Genomic DNA, 13,194 nt, shown 5'->3' on the forward strand with positions numbered 1-13,194 from the left:
TATTTTATTTGTACTAATAACATTTTCAGAAAAATGGATTTAAAAATAGGATGAAAAAGCCCAAAGTGTACTAAAATGCTGCCAGCAACAACTGCAGCTCGGCCTGCAAAATACAAGGAATCCCCTGGGTCCTAAAGACAAATGGAAGCGTGTGAACATCTTAATTTAACCCCTTAAGGACATGCCCTTTTTTTCTTCATTTTCGGTTTTTCCTCCCCCTTTTGAGACCCATCGCTGTAGATGTCTGGCGGTTTGATTCTTGCGGGACGAGTTGTATTTTTCAATGTTACCATTTAATGTGCTGAAAAACGCTTAGAAAATTCTAAGTTTAGTGAAATGGAAAAAATAAATAAATTCCGCCATCTTTGGGCTCGTCTTGTTTTCTACAGCGTACATACTGCAACAAAACTAACCTGCCAGCTTTATTGTGGTTGTGTAGGTCAGTACGACTACTACTGTGATGGAGAGACCGCCAGAACGTCAGACATTGTGCTGTGCAGGGGCTAGCGTTTGTAACTTGTCAGGACCCTGGGAAAGCTGAATGACTTCAATCCCCCAACAAGTGCGGTGCTGTGATGTCAGTAACCCCCTCTCTCCCACCTGTATTTGTTAGGGTAGTATCAGCATGAAGATACTGAGTACCACTCCCCTAGCAGGGCTTCTGGCAGACACGCTGGGGCTGGAGGTCCTTTAATAGAGAATATGTAGTCGTGTGACGGTCCGGCCCGATGAATTATATCTTCAGAATCAGGCAGGCTCGCTGAACAAAACACATCTACACATGTTGTGGTAAGAGCTCAGTAACCCCTCAAACTGCGGGTCACCATACGTGGTTATATTTTACCCATCATGCTTGGTATATAAAAAAAAACCTAGTGATTATTAGGAAATGACAGTTCCAGTGTTTCTGCTGTAGCTCTGCTACATGTCATGTGCATGTCACAGACACAGCTTTGCTACATGACATGCACAGGGCACAGCTCTGCTACATGACATGCGCGGCACACAAAGGATCTGTGATGATGTCACTGTTATGTGACTCCGGCCTTCTCCCACACAGGTGACATCATCACTGGTTCTGTGAGCACAAGGCTGCTGACAGCATTTTAGCCTTTTACTCCGCACCTCTATACGAGCCAATCACCGTGAATCAGCCAAACCAAATAACTAATCACCGTGAATGCGTAAATCCAAACAACCAATCAGGTTGCGAATGGTGTGGAGTTGCGGAGTAAAAGGCTAATATGCCTGCTGACAGGCTCTGGGTTTTAAATATGCTTTAGGACCTGCGATAACATCACCATAATTTGATCAGGGGGCAGAGCTAAGTGCGAGTGGCTGATCACATGGCGGTGACATCATCAAAGGTCCTGTGAGCACAGCTGCTGTCATGCTTTGCATATTTCATGCTGTTGGTCCTGTGATGACATCACCAGCAGGGGGCGGAGCATTAGAAGCACCCACACACATACTCATGGACAAGTGGTCATTAGTAGTTTAAATAGATAAAATCATGACTAGAAATATGCCGCGCCTATATTCCCAATCGGAAGGCCCTCCACCGAGATAAAACCGAAATAGATAATTATGATTTTTCCACAGCCCGTACGAATCCAACCCTCCCTTCTCTGTATGACTTCAGAGGGGGTGGAGGGAAGTGTCTTCCGAGGAAACTTAAAGACTGGGGACTCACAGTGATGGCAGTCAGCTTACAGAGATACGCCCTCAGCATAAGGCTGTCCTATTCACTTCAGTGACTCTGCACGTAGTGGAACATTGGACCGACATTCAAATCCCGTATATTTCTTTTATTATCCCGTCCTGATGTGTATATGGCTGTAAATCCTCCTCCTCCCCTGCAACAATCTTTACTGGATATCTTTTGTACCAACCGGTGATGTCAGCGTGTGTATTGCACGCGGCATTGGAGAGCGCTGGAGCGCGTTAGTACAGATCAGGTGGTGATTTGTGCTTTCGGTCTACATGTGGCAGAAGCCCGGGAAAGCTGGATACAAATCAGCCGGTATTCTAAGCTTCCAATCACCGCTAGAGTGATCAATCAAGGCTCCACCGCGATGGCTGGTTGCAGCAAGTGCGCAAAGAATACTCCATCCATGAGTAATCGGAGACAGAGGTGGGATTGATGGGCATCGTCCCCTGCCCTCTCTCCTCCTGTACATGACCACTACGATACCAAATTTATATCTGCCGCGATCTTCTGACCGCCATAACACTTTTAGTTGTGCGAGGGCTCCTCTTTTTCATGGCGTCCTGTAGTTTCTGTTGGAATGTGTTTAATATGTACGTTTTGTTTATCACTTTTTATTGCTTTTTTTCTTAGAGACCAGGTGACCAAAAAAGCACATTTCAGGCATCCTTTTATTTATTCCCAGTGCAGAGTAAATAATGTGTTGCTTTGATGGAACATTTTAATAATTAGTAAAACTTTTTAAAACTAATTTTTACACTATACAGTGATCTGAATAACATTCTATTAAGCCACGCCATAAGCATGGCTTGATAGGCACTCTGCAATGACTTTCAGAAGGCCCCTGACTGCCATGGCAACTGCACGGCAACCCACAATTTTATCACGGGGGGCCAGTGTGGGACTCCCGAACATCGGTCATCAGAATTGACCGCGGCATTTAAAGGGTTAACAACTGAGATAAGCGTCGCAGCTTATTGGAGCTGTTATGGGAGGGTGTCTGCTGTAAGGAATAGCCGGCACCTGTGTTGTATAGAGCGAGATCGCCCCGCTATCTCCCTGCATACATACCGGAAGCCACAGGACGTAACTCTACATCCTGTAGCATTAAAGGGTTAATGGCACAGAAGCAATTTTTTTAAATATTGACTTTTTTAAACAGAAAAAAAAAGTTTATAAAGTTGGAAGCGCTGTAGTCCGACACGGAGAGTAAACTAAACGTCATTTTGACCTCGCAGTAATAAGAAAACTATTTTTTCAATTCTAAACAGCGGAAAGTAGTTTCACATGATTTTTTATATAAGTTTCTCCACTCATTACACGGCACATTACTTATCATTAAAAATAACAACTTACCACATAGAAACAGCCTGATGAAGGCTTGTATTATGATAAAGGGAACCTGCGAGGAGTCTTATACTCCCCGAACTACAGGCAGCATAATATCCTGACCGGCGCCCACATTACAGACATCTACAAATCAGAGGAAGCATGACAGCCACGCGAATATGAGCTGTATGAAGTGAGAGCTGAATCAAGTGTTTTATGCAGTCAATAACATCCATCTACCTTCTCTCTCAACGGGTACGTCTTTCTGCATGACCCCACTCCAAGCTGACCCCACTCCAAGCTGAACCTGCTCTGCTATTCCCCTCTGCCTAAATCATCCGTGCTTTTTGCACTGGGACCTGTGTATGTTGCCTTTTTCCTGTCTGCATTTGGTACGTTGTATTGGCTAAATGAAACTTTACTTTTAGTCACTTCTACCATCCACCTCCCCAATAGCATCTTCACCCATCGTTGTTGAGATAGTTGCCTTATCTAAGGAGAGCAATAAATCCTCCCATACCCCACCTTTTCGTCAGTAGGTTTGCAATGCTAAACTCAGCTGCCTAGTCAAATGGAACTCCCATCTGTTTCCTAGTTGTACCTTAACTTTGATTATAAAATCAGAGTAAGCATCATAGCCACGAGAATATAAGCTGTACGAAGTGTGAGCTGTATCAAGTGTTTTATGCAGTTTAAAAATGGCAGGAGACAGGTTGGCCACAAACTCTGCCTAAATGCCTTACATTTCAGAGCTATCACTAATGCAGTCACCTCCGTCCTCATCCTTGCTGTCAGTTTCAGAACCTTTTTCCAATGCCCACTGGTGCATTCTATTCACATCAGCCCCCCTCTCCTATCCTCACACATACACAGTTCAAATGCACTCTTTACTTTCTTACTAAGCATCAAACCCCTTAATGCCACTCACAAACACAACAGTCGCCCTCAAAAATCTTCTATCCATCTGCTAACCCTCGCTATCTTGCTGCTACTAGCAGCTGGGGATATCTCTCTCAATCCTAGTCCACCCTCCACTGCTCTTAACTATTACCCCCTACCTAACTCACTAAGAATACCCTCAAGCCCAACTGTTAGCCCATGCATGCCCTCCCCTGACTCCTATAAATATGCGCTCTGGAACGGCCAGTTAGAATGCAATAAACTCCCCACCATCCACGACTTTTTTTTACTGCTAAATCCCTAAACCTGCTAGCCCTAACAGAAACATGGACACAGTAGTCTGACACAGCCTTCCCTGCTGCACTGTCTTACAATAATGGCCTGCAGTTCTCCCATACCCCGAACTCAGATGGCAGGCGTGGTGGAGAAGTAGGTGCTCTTCTCTAGCCGAAATGTACCTACCAGGTCATTTCCTCCCCCCCCCCCCTTCCTGTAGCCTCACTCACTTTTCCATCATTTGAGGTAAATATGCTATGACTTTTCCGTCCGCTGTCCAAGCCAGTGGGAGTTATCTACCGCCTCCCAGGTACTCCTCGCCTGTTTCTTGACCACTTTGCTGCCTGGCTCCCCCACTTCCAATCCTGTGAAATTCCAGCCCTCATTTTAGGTGACTTTAACATCCCCACTAATGACCCTATCTCCCCATCTGCCTCCCAGCCTCAATCACTCACCTCCTCCCTTGGTCTCTCACAACTCACAGCCTCTCCCACTCAGAGGGATGGCAATACTCTGGATCTGGTCTTCCTCAGTCTCTGCTCTGTATCCCACTTCTCTAACTCCCCTCTCCCGCTCTCTGGTCATAACATCCTTTCCTTCTCTGTCAAGCTTCCTAATATCTCCCCAGATCCTCCTACCTACAGTACAGTTAGTTTACACCCCATACTTTGCAGAGTCCCTACAGTCTTTTCTATGCCCTATCTCTCTCCTCTTCTGCCCCAACCTGGCTGCCGCACATTACAACACCCCTCTCAAACATTCCCTGGATGAAACGGCACCCCCTGTGACCCAAGCCATCCGCTGCAGACCACGGCAACGTGATTCATCCGGCAGTGCTCTAGATGTGCTAAACGGCTGTGGGGAAGGTCGCAAATGTCCGCAGACTTTCTCTATTACAAATTCATGATCAGAACTTTCAACCTTGCCCCCTAGCATGCCAAACAAGTCTACTTCACCTCTCTCGTTTCCTCACTATATCTCAACCCTAAACCCCTCTTTGATGTCTTTTAGTCCCTTCTCAGCCCTAAACCATAGCCCCCCGTGATGGATCACATTCCCAAAGAGCTGGCTGCTTACTTGAAAAAGAAAAATCAACGACATCCAGCAGGAAATAACTTCCCAATCTCAAATTAGCCCCGACCCTAGTCTTGTCAGTAACAGCCCCTGCTCACTGTCTGTACTCAGACCAACGACAAAGGAAGAAGTTTCCAGATTGCTTTCCTCTGCTTATCCCACCACTTGCACTAGCGACCCTCTTCCTCTCCCCGGTCGTTATCTCCCATCTCACCACTATTTTCAACCTCTCTCTGACCTCTGGCATCTTTCCCTCTTCTTTCAAACACTTCATCATATCCTGTCTGCTAAAGAAACCGATTCTGGACTCTACTGATGCTGCCAACTACCAACCCATCTCCAACCTCCCCTTCATCTCCAAACTACTAGAACGCCTGGTTTACTCCCGTCTTATAAGCTATCTATCAGAAAACTCTCTTTTCGATCCTCTACAGTCTGGCTTCTGCCCCCAACACTTAACAGAAACTGCCCTTACAAAGGTGTCAAACGACCTCTGACAGCCAAATTGAGCGGTGACTATTCTCTATTGATCCTCCTCGATCTCTCTCCAGCATTTGACACTGTTGACCACAAACTCCTCATTATGCTTTGCTCCATCGGCCTAAAAAATACTGCTCTCTCCTAGTTCTCCTCCTACCTATCTGACTGCTCATTCAGTGTCTCATTTCCTGGCTTTACCTCCTCCCCTCTTCCCCTTGCTGTTGGGGTCCCCCAGGGCTCAGTCCTCAGCGCCCTCCTCTCCTTATCCCCTTTGCTGTTGGGGTCCCGCAGGGCTCGGCCCCCTCTTCTCCATCTACACAGCCCCCATTGGACAGACCATCAGGAAATTTGGCTTTCAGTACCATCTCTATGGTGATGACACCCAGTTATACACCTCCCTCCATGACATCTCCACACCTTTTCTCCAAAACCTCACCGACTGTCTGTGCGATGTATCTAACGCTATGTCCTCTCTCTACCTAAAACAGAAAATCAAATACAGAATTAAAAATTAAATTAAATCTTGTTATTTGTATAGTGCCAACTTATTCCACAGCGCTTTCAGGTAATTATTATTTATTACCCCCCACCAAGCTGGGTTCTCATTTTACCAACCTCGGAAGGATGAAAGGCTGAGTCAGCTACCTGAATCATGTGGGGATTGAACTTGCAACCTTCAGGTCGTAGGCGAGAGCTTACACTCTGCGCCACACGAGGCTCCTACAATTTAATTTAAACTCACTACCTTCATCCATAAAGCTCTCCATAGCATTGTGCCACCCTACATTGCCTCCCTCATCTCAATCCATCACCCACCCCTACGCTCTGCTAATGAAATCAGATTGAGTGCCACATTAATCCGAACCTTTCATTCCCACCCCCAAGACTTCTCCAGAGCAGCACTAGTCCTCTGGAACGCACTACCCAAAAGTATTTGCGCATTCCCTGATTTACAAAACTTCAGGTGTGCTCTGAAAATGCACCTCTTCCTATAAACCAAACCCCTCTGTACGCCCCTGATAACATGCTCCCTGTTCTAGTGACTGCAACCCCTGCTAGCCGCCATCAACCGTCCCTGGCAGTCACACCGATTCAGCCACCACACGGCTTAATGTCTGACCATTGTTTGTGTATAGCATCCCACACTCTCCACCTCACTATACCGTGCACATCTCCAGCCCCTTTACCTTCTGTATCACCCCATTATTTGTAGTATGTAAGCTGATTGGAGCAGGACCCTCACGCCTATTGTTTCCATCAATTGATTACTATATGTAACCGTAGTTTTTGTATTTTTGTACTTTTTGTCTTTCTGTATCCCCCTGTTTTTGTAAGCACTGGGGAATATGTTTGGCGCTATATAAATAAGTATAATTATTATTATTACAGTATGTTCTCTGGGACACTGCGGGGTTATACATGAAAAATTATCCAAAGACCAGCAAGGAATGTGGAGAAGAGTCATGGGGGCGGGTCCCTGCTGACCTGGTCACATTTGGTCTGCCTGTCAATATCTAACAATTGGGTATCATAAAACTCCTGACATCGGACTTACATGGATTTTATATAGACTTATCTTCTTTCCATTCAGGTTGTACAAAATAGAATACTCTGATGTCTTCCATATAACTTCATATTCCTGATTCACCATTCAGGATGGAGGAGGACAGAAAGAAGATGGTGAAACGTATAATAAATCTCACCCTAGAGATACTCTTCGAGCTTACTGGAGAGGTGAGAGATTCTGATGTCACATGACATCATTCTTCTATATGGTAATAACAGATGATGTCACTAGAGAGGGGAGAGATTCTAATGATGTCACATTACATCATTCTTATCTATGGTAATAACAGATGATGTCACTGGAGAGGGGAGAGATTCTGATGATGTCACATTACACCATACTTATCTATGGTAATGACTGATGATGTCACTGGAGAGGTGATGGACTCTGGAAATGTCTGTAGTGATTTTATTAATGCCTCCCCATATACAGGATTACACAGTAGTGAAGACCTCTAGTGATGGCTGTCGGGCCCCTGTGTGTGATGGATGGGGAAGAACCGTGAGCCCAATCTTGGGGCCCCCACCTTGCTCCCTGATACATGAGGACATCAATGTACAGAAGATTTTAGAACTCACCAACAAGATGATGGAGCTGCTGACTGGAGAGGTGACGCTGCAGGGAATGCTGGGACATTATACAGTAACAGCACTGGAGGCTTCTGGGTGATGACTGTATATTGTGTTGTCAGGTTCCTATAAGGTGTCAGGATGTCGCTGTCTATTTCTCCATGGAGGAGTGGGAGTATTTAGAAGGACACAAGGATCTGTACAAGGACGCCATGATGGAGACCCGCCAGCCACTCCCATCACCAGGTAATAGACAGGACTAAATGTTCATACACATCTTGCTGATACACTATTTATATCCTGGTTGTATCTTTTTTTTAAACATTGAATTTTTATTGGCATTTCCAAAATATACAACATTTGAGATTGACATGCGGTAATTACGTTATTTGTTCTAGAACATTGCATATAACATCGTGTGTGTGTGTGGGGGGGGGGGGGATAGGGAGGGGGAGGAGGGAGGGGAAAGAGATAAGGACAATAGGAGAGTTTATAAACTAAATTTCAAAGGTATCATGAACATTTGCAATTACATTTAGACGATAGTTATCCAGTTCTTTTATACTGTTCTTTTTTTGGGTTTCCTGAAAACTAAAAATTGCCTTCAGGTAAGGCGTTATCCTAGTCCATCGAATTTCGCAACATCACATATTAACACATCAGCATCACTATCCAGGCCTCTCCCTAGGTGCGTAGAGTTCAGCGTCACACCACTTCTCCGGTGGAGAGGACAGGGCGGGAGAGGCAGGCGGAGCTCTGGGGGGATAGTATTTGTATTCGCTTAATCAAATCCCATCGGCATTTTTGTTATCTGGAGCCATACTGCCCAGTCTTTCCTGAATTGGGCCAGAGTGTTTTTTTGGTGGGCTATCTGGTTGTATCTTTTGATCTTATAGGTCTTACATGGTGACATTTTTCTTAATCTCTTGGATGTTTTTTTTTCCAATTCAACCTTTTATTGAATATTTCATATTATTACTATTCACAAAATTTAGAGAAACATTGTTATTTGAAAATTGATCAACTCTCAGTATTACTGACACCATATGAGAGGTATGGCCTCCGGCGAGGGTCCTCTTCTCAACAGCTCTTGGTTATCATTAGAGATGAGCGAGTATACTCGCTAAAGGCAATTGCTCGAGCGAGCATTGCCTTTAGCGAGTATCTCCCCCGCTCGAGACTGCAGGTGCCGGCGGGGGGGAGCAGTGAGTAGCAGGAGGGAGCGGGGGGGGGGGGGAGAGAGGGAGACAGAGATCTCCCCTCCGTTCCTCCCTGCTCTCCCCCTGCAGCTCCGTGCCCGCTGCTGGCACCCGAACCTGCAGTCTTGAGCGGGGGAGATACTCGCTAAAGGCAATGCTCGCTCGAGCAATTGCCTTTAGCGAGTATACTCGCTCATCTATAGTTATCATTAATTAAACAGAGAATATATTACTAGAAAATCACTTGGATATGCAAAACCTTTACGGTGTTATTCCATTTTAGAGTGACACACATCAGATTTACAAAATTTGGCCTGCTCATTAAGGAGCAAATGGGCTTGGTCACTAAGGGGTTAAGCTTACAGTTAACCGCTGACACCTTTGGTAGGAAACCCAGATTTCCCTCAGGGAGACATGGGACTACCGTTGTTGGATAGGCTGGGACTCTGGCTGCCGAGAGTGCGCGACCTAACAGGAGAGGAGGACTTGTCCTCATTGAGCTCAATCCTAGGGGAGGGGTGGCCTTTGCCTGGTGCGTGGTACCAATACTTACAGATATGCCACTTCATTCGGGCACTTGGATCCTTGTCTGACCTGACTGAACCACTTACCCCTTTCGAGGAGCTCTGTGTTAGCTAGCGTCGTTCAGGGAGTGAGATCTCCGTAGTCTATTCTATTCTGGTGGCTGGGGGGGCAGGACTTGGGAGGTAAGATTCAGAGAGCTTGGGAAAAGGAACTGGGACGTTCCTTCTCTGGTGATGAGTGGGCTAGGTCCTTGCTCCTGACTTACAAGTTGTCAGCTACAGGTTCCCACTAACAGCTGAATTACAAATTGCTCACAAGGTGGTATCGCACCCTGGCACGACTATCAAGGTTCCATCAGGGCACATCTGACCTGTGCTGGAAATGCTGAAAAGGTAGAGGCACATTTACGCACATTTGGTGGTCATGCCGACTAGTCTCTAGCCTTTGGAAGGAGATTGAAGACCTATACAACACCCTGAACCGGGTCTCGTCATTTTCTCCCGAAATTGCTATGTTGTCGGTCCTGCTGGGGTCCATTGCCACTAATAAAAGGAACATTCTACGGTTCTTTATTATAGCCATAAGAGTAGTGATCGCTTGGTTCTGGAGGTCCCAGTCCTCCCCGTCACCTTTGAGTTGGGTGTTGGCGTTAGATGAAATTGGCCGCATGGAAGAGATGCAAGCTCGAAATGACGACAAATACTCAATTTATTGTGCTGCCTGGGAGGGGTGGCTGGAATTCCGCAAGTCGGCTGGGTTTGAGCAGTGGTTGGCAAATGGGGTTCGGCCTACTCATCAGTAAGGCCGGGATGATCTGACAATACTGACACTGATATGAGGTTTCTTTCTTTCTTTTTTTTTTTTTTTGCATTCACTCTTTTCTCTTTGTCCTTCTTTTCTATCTTCTCATTCCTCCCTTCCCACTTCCACTATCTAGCTACACCCCTCTCTTTTCCCCCCCCCCCCCTTCCTTTCCCTTTGTTTCCCATGCATCTTACCCTAATCTCCATGGGGGATCTCCCTCAGGGACCAATTTGTGTTTTTGGTTTGTTCTTTCCCTTTATTTTTTATGTATAAATCCTTTTCTTTTTCTTCTCCTGGAGGCGATTTAGCCTCCACATGTTTGAGATTAGTTTACCAAGAGTTTATGGATGTTCAATTTGGAAGAGTTAAAAAGAATAGGCTGGTTATGAATATAATGACAAGCTCAGTCTTTTGAAAATATATTATTCCGTTTAACTGTGTTTCAACAACGTACGATTCTATCACGCAAGAATATAGTGATTAGACATACATGACATATAGATATTGATTGTACAAAAACAATACAAATATGGGAAATGAAGTCAATTATTCCATCTGTACTGTAATGTTGCAATAAAAACATTTTGACATAAAAAATAGTCCTGCTCCAGCTGGTGACTTTGATGGTCTGATATGTTTCTTGGCTAAAGCTTCTGAAATATAGGATTTAAGAGCCTCATGCTCCCGAACCGATAGAATAAATATGGCCCCCATAGAGATGGGGCTACCCGGAACAAGGTCAATCCCACAATCCCATTCGCCGTGTGGAGGCAATCCCTTAGAAAGCTTCTTGGAGAACACCTCTTGAAAATCCTGTTAATAGTCTGGAATACTAATAGTTGGATGATCCTGACAGAACCCTTCCCACCAAACCAGCTCCAGCGTAGTCCAATCGAACTAAGGATTGTGAGTCGTTAGCCACGGCAATCCCAGAACGATATCCACGGACATCTTCTCCATGACCAGGAATGAAATAACCTCCGAGTGTAATGCGCCCACCATGAACCGAAGTTCTGGTGTCCTCCAACGCACTACCCCAGATGACAGAGGAGTTGCATCAATACTGGTAAAGTGGATCGGCAAACCTAATGCAGTAAAACTTGACAAGAGTGGTCTTACAAACTGCAAATGGATAAGGTTCACGGCTGACCCAGAATCTATAAATGCCTGTCCCACCCTGTGAAAAGCCTTGTAAGACACACTACAAGGTACCAGTAATTTAGGGAGTATCTGACCTTCTACATGACCCACCCGACAGTCACCTAGGAGCTGAAGTTTTCCTGCTTCTTCAGTAGTTGCCTTTCCTGGCAGGATGCGATGCGATGACCAGCCTTGCCGCAGTAAAAGCAGAGTTGCCTAGAAACTCGGAAGCGCCTCCACTCTCCATGACTCAATCGGTCCACTTCCATACCATCATCTACGGAAGTTGGGCACTGGGTTACAGACTATAGAAGTCGCCAGAAACTTGACACCACGTTCTTGATGGACCTCTAGCTTAGCATCCCTTCTAAACCTGAGTCTACGGTCCGCTCTGACTGTCAATTCCATAGCCTGATTCAAGGTGGATGGTGACGGATGGGACAGCAATAGATCTTTTACAGCGTCAGTCAGGCCAACCAGAATACTGCCTAAAACTAGAGCAATATTCTTCTGACTGGCGTCCCTGGCGTAGGGCCAACAACTTACTAACTGCATAACCCGCTCGATCGGGTTCATCAAAAATATTCCCAAGCTCAAGGAAAAAAAGATTCTATCTACTTCAGACAAGCGGAATCAGACGGTAAAGAATAGGCCCATGACTGAGGCCCTTCTCTGAGCAACAACATAACAATCCCCACCTGTTGGGACTCTGACCGAGAGGAACGAGGCCGCAAGCGGAAAAACAACTTACAAGCCTCCCAGAAGACAGAATTTTTTTCCAGTCCCCCCAAAACACCTCGGGTAATGGCCATTTAGGTTCTGGTACTGGATCAGTGGCCACAACCAACCGCTGCTCATGATGGCTGAGATGCCCCGACAGGTTCTGTACCATCCCAGCCAGGTCACGAATCTGACCGGTAATCGCATTGTAGGACTCCATTCACACAGTAAATCCTACTAAAAAAAACCACAGGAAAATGTTTTTTGGGCCAGTTATTATGTTACAATACTAGTCGGGTGCATAGGTACGCACGGCGCGGGGCTCCCAGACTCTCACCCACGCCCAATGTCCCTTCCTGAAGGTGGACACGTCCAGGCCGCCAACTCTGACCCTACTCTGCCTAAAGGCAGGACAGGCAGGAACCGCCATACCTATGCAAGTGACTACTCACTAGTACTGACAGGCTAGGCAGATGGAATAACCAACAGGAACAACAACAAAGAACGCAGGCAGAGTTGGACCGGAATTGGGTAACTTCCACTGGAGAAGGATCGAGGTCAAACGCACAGAAGACGGAACCAATAACTGGCAACTGCTATCAGCAACTGCCCGACTATATTCAGGAGTCTCCGCCCTTAGAGAGCTCCTAGCCAGCCCTTATGACTCACAGAGATGGGGCGCGCGTGCCACATGCTGCGCACGCACACCGGAGCATGGCACCGCCGCTTGCCGACCCGTACGCGGGCGCAACATCATCCCAAGACGCCGCGGCGAACCGCGCCACTGCTGCCCAGAGTCCCTGACCATCTTCATGGTAAAAACCACTATGAGAGTCCCTATTACTACTGCGACCACTATAGGGGTCACTATTAAGGCATGTTCACACAGGCATAATCGTATTT

General features: G+C 46.1%; 2 protein-coding genes across 2 annotated transcripts in view; both read left to right on the forward strand.

The window, feature by feature from the left end:
• The window catches only part of LOC136628705 (zinc finger protein 665-like), an 841,644-nt gene that overhangs the window by 198,027 nt on the left and 630,423 nt on the right, over positions 1-13,194 (forward strand). The window lies entirely within an intron of this gene.
• The window catches only part of LOC136629018 (oocyte zinc finger protein XlCOF6-like), a 32,793-nt gene that overhangs the window by 1,375 nt on the left and 18,224 nt on the right, over positions 1-13,194 (forward strand). Inside the window, exons 2-4 of the mRNA XM_066605131.1 lie at positions 7,359-7,501; positions 7,767-7,943; positions 8,026-8,149. Of these exons, the coding sequence (XP_066461228.1) occupies positions 7,424-7,501; positions 7,767-7,943; positions 8,026-8,149 (379 nt within the window). The 5' untranslated portion in view covers positions 7,359-7,423. The remainder of the gene's footprint in view (positions 1-7,358; positions 7,502-7,766; positions 7,944-8,025; positions 8,150-13,194) is intronic.

This window comes from Eleutherodactylus coqui, chromosome 5 (genome assembly GCF_035609145.1).
Source record: "Eleutherodactylus coqui strain aEleCoq1 chromosome 5, aEleCoq1.hap1, whole genome shotgun sequence".
NCBI classification, from domain to species: domain Eukaryota; kingdom Metazoa; phylum Chordata; class Amphibia; order Anura; family Eleutherodactylidae; genus Eleutherodactylus; species Eleutherodactylus coqui.